Source organism: Pogona vitticeps, chromosome 4 (genome assembly GCF_051106095.1).
Source record: "Pogona vitticeps strain Pit_001003342236 chromosome 4, PviZW2.1, whole genome shotgun sequence".
NCBI lineage: Eukaryota > Metazoa > Chordata > Lepidosauria > Squamata > Agamidae > Pogona > Pogona vitticeps.
The window spans coordinates 62,228,354-62,240,417 of NC_135786.1; the positions used below are offsets into that span (position 1 = coordinate 62,228,354).

Here is a 12,064-nt window from a genome sequence, read left to right on the forward strand (position 1 = left end):
GTTATTAAGTTACTGAATACAAAGCTTAGAACCTCATTGAAAAAATTAAACTAAAACCATACATTTGACAAACCATTTTTGTCCCAGAAACTTCTTCATGAAAAAGAAAGTGTGAAACGTGTGAAAGAAATTATGAAACCCTGTATCTTCCTGTTCAGTGTTTAAGAAAAATCTGTCTAGAAATAGATTTCAAAGATGCATTAAAAAGCAAATTTATCATCCATACTGGCACAGACACAGACACAGAAGTCTGAAAACCAAAATTAGTACCAAAGAGACCAATGTCAGGCAACCTTCAGAAGTCCAGGGCCACACAAAACCACCACTGGGCCTTAGAGGGTCTTAACCACTCCCATTACTCTCTTTAAAAAACAACTTCCAACAAAAATTGGATTTATGGTGGAGGGGTCTATATGTGTTATAGAGTCCCACAAATACATTTTTAAAAATGCAAAAATACTGTGCAAGCTTTCAGGTTCTTTAGACCTATTTATGAAGCCTCATATGCCCTGTAAAAGTAGACTTTTCCAACTATTTTCTATTACATTTTTTTTAATGAACTGCATTCCATTAAGTGCTGGGGACTACATTTAGACCTCTGGAGCTTCATGTGAATGAAAGGCTACATGTTGCTCCCTCCCACTGTAGAAACTTACATAAATAAATGTAGCCCTCTCTCACTTTTCATTTAAGCCTGTAATCAAATGCAGATTCCATGGCTTTCTCATCAGCTATTCTTCCTCTTGCTCCCTCCGTCGTCAGTCAGTTTACCATCTAGCTTCATAAATAGGTCTGAAGAACTGAAAGCTTGCATAGTAATTTTTCACTGTGTGATAAAAGTTCCTTCCCCTGTTCGGACCAGCATGACATTAGTGGAGATTTTTAAAATTACTTTCTCTGTTTAGGCTACCTTGTCAGATAGGATAAACTGATGCTTTAATTCTCCCTAGGAATCCTTTATATATCTCTAGGGGGAAAAAATCAGAAGTCTGTGTCACAGCTGGTATTATCCCAAAAAAAGGTTAATTCCAGAAATCACTGACAATAGTATCAAAATTCACCTGAGTATCAAAGTATAAGTCTTTTTCACTGTTGCAATAATCCCATGCAATGTTGGCTTGTCTATTCCTTCATTTCTCTACATTGCTTCTATGTTCCATAAGCGCAAAATACTTCAGAGTTATAAAAATACAAAACTCTTACAGCTATGTAAAAAATATAGGCACAAATGCTTAAAAATATATCAACACTAAAGTTAAGTCAGACTTCAGTCCAAAATACAGTAAAGATATCTTTTAAGCATAAATAAGAACAATGAGAATGGTTGTTGTAGGTTTTTCAGGCTCTTTGGCAGTGTTCTGAAGTTTGTTCTTCCTAACATTTCACCAGTCTCTGTGGCGGGCATCTTCAGAGGATAGGAGTCACAACTCTGTCTTGTGTTCTGGTGCAGTTTTGTGGGATAGTTGAGTATTTATAGCTGTGGGATCAGCTTTTGTCCTTTTCAGGAAATTGGGTGATTGATGGGTGTCATTAGCTGGTCTTTTGTGTGCAGTGATCACCGGTCCTTGTGGCTAGGTAGAGTCAGATGACCTTTTGCAGGCTGTATTTTTCAGTGCTGGGAGCCAGGCTTTGTTGCATTTTAGACTTTCTTCTTTTTCATTGAAGCTCTGCTGGTGTTTGTGGATTTGAATGGCTTCCCTGTGCAGTCTAACATAATGATTGCTGGTGTTGTCCAGTACTTCTGCATTTTGAAATAGAATTTCATGTCCAGCGTGTTTCAGGGCATGTTCAGCTACTGCCGATTTTTCCGGCTGTTGTAGCAGTGACAAATCATTTCTCCCCCTTATCACAACAATACACCCACAACAAAAGCATGCTGATCATCATAATCACCCAATCTCCTGAAAAGGACAAAAGCTGATCACACAGCTATAAATACTCAACTATCCCACAAAACTGCACCAGAGCACAGACAGACTTCTGATTCCTATCCTCTGAAGATGCCGGCTACAGAGACTGGTGAAACGTTAGGAAGAACAACCTTCAGAGCACGGCCAAAGAGCCCAAAAAACCTAAAGCAACCATCGGATCCCGGCTGTGAAAGCCTTTGTGAATACAACGAGAATGTTTCTACATTCCAAAAATGCAAGAGCTTACAGCCTAAGAACACATTTAAAAACAGAACACATATTTTAAAATATCAAATTTGTTAAATATATATATAAAAGAGAATAATTTCCTTAGCCTCTAAGCATATTAAGAACACACAGAGGAAAAAGAGCTCTCCCCACCAAGCCAGTTGTGTGCCAGTTTGCATCAGTGCTATTCTTTAATGTTTGGTGCCCAAAGTGATGTGCAGTTGTGATTATGTACTTAATGGAATGCCCGTTACTTCCCTATATATACATTATTATTTCAGTGATTGAAACCAATCCCCAATTTGTAAACAATCTCTTTCTCCAAGGCCTGGAGTTCCACAAGTCTTGCTCAAGGAAAAAAAAATTAATGGGAATCTTAATTGTTGTTCATCTATGGTAACTCCAAAGTTTTTTAACTTTGGCAACCTGCCACTATGCTGATAACATTATTATTTGGACTAACAGTTTTTGCAAACCCTACAGCAATGGTTCCCAAGCTTGGGTCCCCAGATGTTCTTGGACTAAATCTCCCCAAAGCCACCACCACTAGCTGTGCAAGACAGGATTTCTGGGAGTTGCAGTCCAATAACATCTGGGACCCAAGCTTGGGAACCACTGCCTTAGAAGAATAATACTCTAACATAAAGCACTTGTAACACTAGATTCTTGATTGCCAGGATATTGTCACCCTAAATCCTCACCATTGTGTTCACCACTGAACTCAAAATATTATAATCACCAAAATACTGCACTATAAGACTTACAAGCACCACTTCATGTTTACATTGTAATATAAACAATTTCATTATGACATTAAAAAGTTCATAATAAACTGTGAAGAAATGTTATTTTAGAATGATCTTGCTTAGCTGGAGAGTCAACTATTTTGGTACACTTTAAAATGTTGTGCAATAACTATAGTGACCTATATTATTCAAGCTTAAATTTTAAAAGTACTTTAATTTTCAGAACTATTTTTCACTTACTCCTCTTTATTATTTTCACATTCTAAACACAAAAACCTTGATAACCTACTCCAATATAGCTATTTGCTGAACAAGGGTAAATATAGATATCCATATGCTTTTGTTTCTTCTCTGCATTAATATATTGTTTTAGGTGATATTTTTGGCAAGGGGAGATTTTCAGTAATTAAAAGAGTTCCTACCTCCATCCTGGAGCTCACACAGTTAGCATGAATAAGACTAATAAAATACAGTGGTGCACCGCTTGAGGACAAAAATGCGTTCCAGCAAAATCGCTGTACAGCCAAATCATCGTCAAGCGGAAAAATAAATATTGGAATGCAATGAAAACTGGTCAATGCATTCAAATGGGGGAAATACCTGCTCATCCAGCGAAGATCCTCCATAGGGCAGCCATTTTGCGATGCCCGTGTAGCAAAAATAGGTTCGGAAAACAATGGGGAGCCATTTTGCGAACCGCGATCAGCTGTGTTTAATCGTCATCTAGTGAACAATCGGTTCGCAAAGGAGGGTCCAAATCATCATGTATGTGAAAAAAAAACCCATTGAAACCATCATTTTGCGATCGCTATAGCGATTGCAAAAAACTCATCGTTAAGCCATTTCGTCATCAAGCGGGGTCATTGTCAAGCGGGGCACCACTGTACGACATAAACTCTTTTCTCCCCATGCCAGTGCCACCATCACCCTTACAAAGGTGTCATTTGTAGAACAGGATTTTAGCCAATCAATTCTAAATAGACCTGACCATCTCCAGATACAAACACTCACACACACTTTCTCACACACACCTTTCTTACTTTAATATGTTTGGATGTGAAAGTCTGTTCATGAGCTGGACTTCTTTCAGCATATTTGCACGGTTGCTGCTTAGTGTATTCATCTTCAGAGCCATAACCTGATCAGATACTTTGTGCCGTACCTAAAGAACAAACAAAAGAGAAAATATGAGATATCAGTATAGTGTAGTGTAGTGTAGTGTAGTGTAGTGTAGTATGCATTTAGAGCATTTATATTACACACAACATTCTGAGATCTCACGGTAGAATACAACAGCAGCACTGAAAGAAACAATTCAGTCGAACTAATTAAACATCGAAAGCTAAATACAGTACATTAAAAACAGCAATAGAGAAGCCTCCACAATCTATTAAAGTGATGATTCTTAATCCCTGAAGACTTTGGTGCACAAAGAAAGATGAACTGGGTCTATCAAATCTCAAGGAAGTAACTATGCTCTCTAGCATGCAGTCTGGCCAGAATAATAACCTTATACATATTCCAGGACTTTTCAATACATACCTGACAAGAAAGTTTTCACTGCTTTCTTTCAACTTCTAAGTGGCATATGTTAATGCATATAATTAGTAAAGCACAGGACTGTCAACTTTGCAAGATTCTGCATAAATTACCTTTTTGTAGGTGTGCCTGTGAACCAGGAGGCAAAATGGAGTCACCTCTCACTGGAGGGCCGTTCATTACCACAAAGAATAGAGAGTGAAAGGGATTATCGACTAGCAGCTCCCTCAAAGAACACTACAGAGGATTCCCTCAAGTGGGCAAAAGGGGAAGAACTGTCCCAGGGCCTAAAGGGGGTGGGAAAGTTAAGAGAACAGTTAGAAAAATTGGGAAAGACAGAGGAGGAGGTAGAAGTGGGGGAAGGAGAGGAGATAAAGGAGGAGGGAATACTACCACCGGGTTTGGAGTGGATCTGGTTAGAAGACCCTTGGACTCACAGGTGGGAAAGACTGAAAGTATTCAGGGAGGAGGCAGATCATAGAAGAAGAGCAGTGATTCCCCCAAAACCTTCATACCGGGGAGTGTCCAAAACAAAGGAGTGGAGGAGGAGATTAAGGGAAGAGAGGGAGAAAGTGGAACAAGAAAGAAGGGAAAGGAGAGAATGGTGAGTGTGGGAGATGAAGAGGAAACCAGAGCTGAGAGCGCCTGGGAAATCATGGAACCCGGGGAGAGAACCAAGTGGGAGAAATTTTTGAGGGAGGAATCCGTGCCCGTTGCCTGTATCAACGGGGACGACCATAAAGGACTTGAACCGGCTGAGCAACCAGGTCCCTGGAATTCAAGTTTTGGTAACACTTTCATTCAGGAAGAGTGGAAACCCTTTCCAGCCCAATTGGAAGGAAAGGAGAAAGACTATGTTCCAGTTGAAGTTAATTGTAATTCAATAATTCTAAAATAAATGTTCAACCTTTGCAACTAAGATTGGTGTCCATATTGGAAGATGCAGGAATACGAGAGGAAGGGAGATAACTCAAGATCCAACCTGAACCATCATAGTGTCAAATTTGAATGTGCTCAGATATATTTAAGGGCATGGTTACGTATCTTTAATCACACAAGCCTTCAGATGTGTGTGTGTGTGTTTAGTCGTTTAGTCGTGTCCGATTCTTCGTGACCCCATGGACCAGAGCACGCCAGGCCCTCCTGTCTTCTACTGCCTCCCGGAGTTGTGTCAGGTTCATGTTGGTTGCTTCGCAGACACTGTCCAGCCATCTCATCCTCGGTCGTCCCCTTCTCCTCTTGCCATCACACCTTCCTAACATCAAGGTTTTTTCCAAGGACTCTTTTCTTCTCATGAGATGGCCAAAGTACTGGAGCTTCAGCTTCAGGATCTGTCCTTCCAGTGAGCACTCAGGGTTGATTTCCTTTAGAATTGATAGGTTTGTTCTCTTTGCAGTCCAGGGGATTCTCAAGAGCCTCCTCCAGCACCACAATTCAAAGGCATCAATTCTTCGGCGGTCTGCTTTCTTTATGGTCCAGCTCTCACTTCCATACATCACGACAGGAAAAACCATAGCTTTGACTATTCGGACTTTTGTTGGCAAGGTGATGTCTCTGCTTTTCAAGATGCTGTCAAGATTTGTCATCGCTTTCCTCCCAAGAAGAAGGCGTCTTTTAATTTCAGGGCTGCTGTCTCCATCTGCAGTGATCATGGAGCCCAGGAAGATAAAATTTGACACTGCCTCCATATCTTCCCCTTCTATTTCCCAGGAGGTGATGGGACCAGTGGCCATGATCTTAGTTTTTTTGATGTTGAGTTTCAGACCATTTTTTGCACTCTCCTCTTTCACTCTCATTACAAGATTCTTTAATTCCTCCTCACTTTCTGCCATCAGAGTGGTATCATCTGCATATCGGAGGTTGTTGATATTTCTTCCGGCAATCTTAATTCCGGCTTGGGTTTCTTCCAGTCCGGCCTTCCGCATGATGTATTCTGCATATAAGTTAAATAAGCTGGGGGACAATATACAGCCTTGCCGTACTCCTTTCCCAATTTTGAACCACTCAGTTGTTCCATGACCAGTTCTAACTGTTGCTTCCTGTCCGACATATAGGTTTCTCAGGAGACAGATAAGGTGGTCAGGCACTCCCATTTCTTTAAGAACTTGCCATAGTTTGTTGTGGTCCACACAGTCAAAGGCTTTCGCATAGTCAATGAAGCAGAAGTAGATATTTTTCTGGAACTCTCTGGCTTTCTCCATAATCCAGCGCAAGTTAGCAATTTGGTCTCGAGTTCCTCTGCCTCTTCGGAATCCAGCTTGTACTTCTGGGAGTTCTCGGTCCACATACTGCTGAAGCCTACCTTGCAGGATTTTGAGCATAACCTTGCTAGCGTGCGAAATGAGTGCAATTGTTCGGTAGTTGGAGCATTCTTTGGCACTGCCTTTCTTTGGGATTGGGATGTAGACTGATCTTTTCCAATCCTCTGGCCACTGTTGGGTTTTCCAAACTTGCTGGCATATTGAATGTAGCACCTTAACAGCATCATCTTTCAAGATTTTAAATAGTTCAACTGGGATGCCATCACCTCCACTGGCCTTGTAGTTAGCCAGGCTTTCTAAGGCCCACTTGACTTCACTCTCCAGGATGTCTGGCTCAAGGTCAGCAACTACATTGTCTGGGTTGTCCGGGATATCCACATCTTTCTGATATAATTCCTCTGTGTATTCTTGCCACCTCTTCTTGACGTCTTCTGCTTCTGTTAGGTCCCTCCCATTTTTGTCTTTTATCATGTTCATCTTTGCGCAAAATGTTCCTCTAATATCTCCAATTTTCCTGAACAGCTCTCTGGTCTTTCCTTTTCTGTTATCTTCCTCTATTTCTTTGCATTGTTCATTTAAGAAGGCCCTCTTGTCTCTCCCTGCTATTCTTTGGAAGTCTGCATTCAATTTTCTGTAACTTTCCCTATCTCCCTTGCATTTTGTTTCCCTTCTCCTCTCTGCTATTTCTAAGGCCTCGTTGGACAGCCACTTTGCTTTCTTGCATTTCCTTTTCTTTGGGATGGTTTTCGTTGCTGCCTCCTGGACAATGTTACGAGCCTCTATCCAAAGTTCTTCAGGCACTCTGTCCACCAAATCTAGTTCCTTAAATCTGTTCTTTACTTCCACTGTGTATTCATAAGGGATTTGGTTTAGATTATACCTGAGTGGCCCAGTGGTTTTTCCTACTCTCTTCAGTCTAAGCTTGAATTTTGCTATGAGAAGCTGATGATCAGAACCGCAGTCAGCTCCAGGTCTTGTTTTTGCTGACTGTATAGAGCTTCTCCATCTTTGGCTGCAGAGAATATAATCAATCTGATTTCGATATTGCCCATCTGGTGATTTCCATGTATAGAGTCGCCTCTTGTGTTGTTGGAAAAGAGTGTTTGTGATGACCAGCTTATTCTCTTGACAAAACTCTATTAGCCTTTGTCCTGCTTCGTTCTGAACTCCAAGGCCAACTTCCCTGTTGTGTCTTTTATCTCTTGGCTCCCTACTTTAGCATTCCAGTCCCCTAGAATGAGAAGAACATCTTTCTTTGGTGTCAGTTCTAGAAGGTGTTGTAAATCTTCATAGAATTGTTCAATTTCAGTCTCCTCAGCAATGCTGGTTGGTGCATAAACTTGGATTATTGTGATGTTGAATGGTCTGCCTTGGATTCGTATTGACATCATTCTATCATTTTTGAGATTGTATCCCATTACAGCTTTTCCCACTCTTTTGTTGACTATGAGGGCTACTCCATTCCTTCTACAGGATTCTTGCCCACAGTAGTAGATATGATAATCATCTGAGCTGAATTCGCCCATTCCTGTCCATTTTAGTTCACTGATGCCCAGGATGTCGATGTTTATTCTTGCCATCTCCTGTTTGACCACCTCCAGCTTCCCAACGTTCAGAGATCTTACATTCCAGGTTCCTATGCAGTATTTTTCTTTACAACATTGGACTTTCCTTTCACTTCCAGGCATGTCCACAGCTGAGCGTCCTTTCGGCTTTGGCCCAACCACTTCATTAGCTCTGGAGCTACTTGTACTTGTCCTCCACTCTTCCTCAGTAGCATGTTGGACGCCTTCCGACCTGAGGGGCCCATCTTCCAGCGTCATATCTTTTAGCCTTTTGTTTCTGATCATGGGGTGTTCTTGGCAAAGATACTGGAGTGGCTTGCCATTTCCTACTCCAGGTGGATTGCATTTAGTCGGAACTCTCCACTATGTCCTGTCCGTCTTGGGTGTCCCTGCACGGCATAGCCCATAGCTTCTCTGAATTACTCAAGCTCCTTCGCCACGACAAGGCAGCAATCCATGAAGGGCATGGTTACGTATCTTTAATCACACAAGCCTTCAGATGTAGTCCTTCCAAAATCACATACATACGCTATGGAAACACCCAACATTTAAGTTCTGCATGTACATGCTCCCCCAGAGCTCCACTGAGGCTGTTGCACAGGCAGACGGCAGCAGGTTTGTTTACTTCCCATTTCAAATGAAGTCCCACACAATACTCTGCATATGGAGCAAGGCTCCCATGCAGCAGAACAGAAAATTAGAGGGAAAATTGGCAACACCTAAACATTATGGTGCCAAGACAGATGATTCATTATGTAAACAGAGTTTCCACTTATCTTCAACATACTGAACATAAGTTTCAGATCTGATCTGGAGAACCAGATCTGACATACTTGCACAGCAATTCTACATTGTTTATATCTTTCATATAGGTATTTTCTGGTATGCACGAGTAATGCGTCTTTCTTCTCAGTGATAAGACAAACTGATAAACAGAAGTATTCAAGCAAATATTTCAGCTTTTTCCTTCCTCATTTGCTCTCTATGTATGCACAGGATGTATGTTAGAGAGCAGCTCACTTCAATTCCAGTTTAGTTAGTTGTGTCAGAAATGGTCAATAGAAGATTTGTGTTGGAATGAAGTCTGAATCTAGAAGTAAGAATTGTGAGGTAGGTACCGTAGATAAAAGCTGGGCTGCAATCATCTATCTATCTATCTAAAACAACTCTACTTAACTATAAAAAAGAAAAATAAGTAATGAAAGAGACTTAAGTAAAACTATTTCTATTGTATGATTAGAATTTAACAGGTTCTAATATCAAAACTTTAAAACAAATTATCTTCTTTCTGGAGTATAAATCCTGTTTATTATTTCTGAAAATCAGTAATATCAATAATTACAAGACATTGCACCATGCACACTGGCCAATGTTGGGATGCACAGTCAAACTTGTGTTAGTGAAATAACATATTCTCTGTTTTAAAAAGGGAAGTATAAATTTAGCTCTTAGCCGTAGCAGTGTTTAATCAACAGAGAAAACTGCATGTTTGCTTCCTTTTGAAAAAAAAAAAAGAAATATTCCAAGGAAAAGAATCCCTCTTACAAGTTATACAGCAATCCCATGCTTGGTTGAGTTATTTAACTCCATTTTCACTTGGTTATGGCACACATGTAGAAGAAGGTGGAATGAGCACCACAACTACAAATCAATACGTATTCTAATTTACTTCTTATTTGGAGCCCATTTTCTCATGGTACGGTTGAAATGTGGAAGGCCCGCAGAAAAGACTATTTATTTATATGTTATTTATAGGCCATGCTGTAGCAAAAGTCATCAGGGTGGTTTGTGGAACAAATTAAAAATACAATATAGCACAAGACAACATTAATACATCCAATAAGTCAGATTAAAAATGCAGCACCCCAGTGCAGCTATTCTGGTCATACAGAGTGAAGGAAGATGGAAGGCATTAGTGTATGTTCCATAACATCCATTTAATAACTTAATATTTGAAATCTTAAGGGAAGGGACTTAGACATTATTGACAGATCAGGTTATTCTCCAAATTCTGTTTTCATGCTTTTGTTATCTTAACATTTCTGAATTGTGTTAACAGTCCCAAAAGAAATCTTCAGCAGAAAAATTTGAATACATTTTTCTCATCCCTTAAAAAACTCAAAACATAACTAAATGTTAAACTTTCAAAGATGGGAACTATATGTGTTCAATTTTTTTCTCAAGATCTCATTTGACCATATGAACATAAGGGCTATATGCTAATCATATCAGCCATCTGCAGAAATCAGGAACAACAGAGAAGCGAAATTATATAGCATTATTTAACACAATATTAGTAATTTTTCTCACCCTTTTCTCTTTAGAAACAGAAGGAAAATATTGGTATCTTAAACTGAAAACTTTCATACTAGTTAATAAAACTTATTTTTTAAAGGCTGCAACCACTGGGTGGAGTAAGTACCACTGACATTGGCAAGGCATGCTTCTGAGTAAGCCTGTTCAGGACGCCATTGTAAATGTATAACCAAGAAAACAATTGTAATTAATGTTTGCAGTTTATGAACTGTTAACATACATCAAGGAATACAAAGGTCATTGCTAGTTCAATCTTTTATTTACAGGGAGGATTTTCAATAGGAACTTTTTGTAGTATATGTACTTATAATTTGGATTAGTTTTGTACAAACAAAATTATAGAAAATGATAAAACAGCTCGAAAAAGGTTTGCTAGACACAGAGCAACTTCCTATATATTTTATATAGACACCAATAAACGATCCAGAACTCTTCTGAAAACTAAGCATTCATTAATGCATCAAAAACCTGCTCAATTTTGAGAAGCTAGTTAATGCTAACAAAAGCTTAACATTTAAGAGTGAACTATAGACTGGCTTGTGGGCTGCCTTCCTCCTATGGCATTTTAGACCAGCAGTTCCCAATCTTGGGTCCCCAGATATTCTTGAACTAAAAGTCCCCCAAGCCTTTACCACTAGCTGTGCTAGCCAGGATTTCTGAGAGTTATAGTCCAAGAACATTTGGATGCTTAAGGTTGGGAACTACTGCCTTAGAAGAACTGAGAAACTTTCACTTGTACTGTATTTTAGATGAATCAGTTTGTTATATCATACTGCACCAGGAAAAATCATCATTAAACTTTACCATGATCAATGAAACAAGCCAACTTCAAAACATAGCTTGCTTATTTCTACCAACCATAAATAAGAGTAACCAGTTTGAGGTTCAAAATGAAAATCTGAACTCTTAGTAAATAATGAACAAAATAAATGCCTGCTTATCTTTTCATGGCTGCACAGTAGTGGTAGAAGTGAATAAACCCATAGCTAGTTCTCAATTATTTTTTATCAAACCATCACTCTTTAGTATTACACTTGAACAAAGCAACTAGCAAGTTTATCCAAGATAAGAAGAAGGGAAGTGAGAAAAGTTACACTGTCTACAAAGAGAAAACCCCAGGTGTCTCAATTTGAATCTCATCCCTCCGCATCCCCCCATGCACACAGGGCTCCCACCAACCACTGGGGGCAGCTTCCTTTTCTAAAAGCAAACTACTGTATATTAGGACTCCCTGTCCTGGGCCATGGCACTTTCCAGCCCAGTCTTCCTGCAGATAAGAACAATCTAGGTGTCTGTCTGGTAGGTGGAACTTCCAGAGTTGAGAATTCTGGGATTTAGAAACTAAACAAAAATAAATGCACATGAGTAACAACTCTAGGACCACTGCATTAATTTCTCTGGCAAGTATAATGATGCTCATGGTGTTGCAATAAACACTGGAGAAGAGGCAATAGAGATGATACCACAAATATACTTTGGCTACCAACGTGTACTACAGA

General features: G+C 39.7%; 1 protein-coding gene across 4 annotated transcripts in view; it reads right to left on the reverse strand.

Annotated features, from left to right (window-relative positions):
- The window catches only part of TESK2 (testis associated actin remodelling kinase 2), a 96,492-nt gene that overhangs the window by 42,128 nt on the left and 42,300 nt on the right, over positions 1-12,064 (reverse strand). For all 4 annotated transcript variants that reach the window (XM_020783302.3, XM_020783303.3, XM_078392836.1 and 1 more), the window contains one exon: positions 3,925-4,046. In XM_020783302.3, coding sequence (XP_020638961.3) covers positions 3,925-4,046 — 122 coding nt within the window. The remainder of the gene's footprint in view (positions 1-3,924; positions 4,047-12,064) is intronic.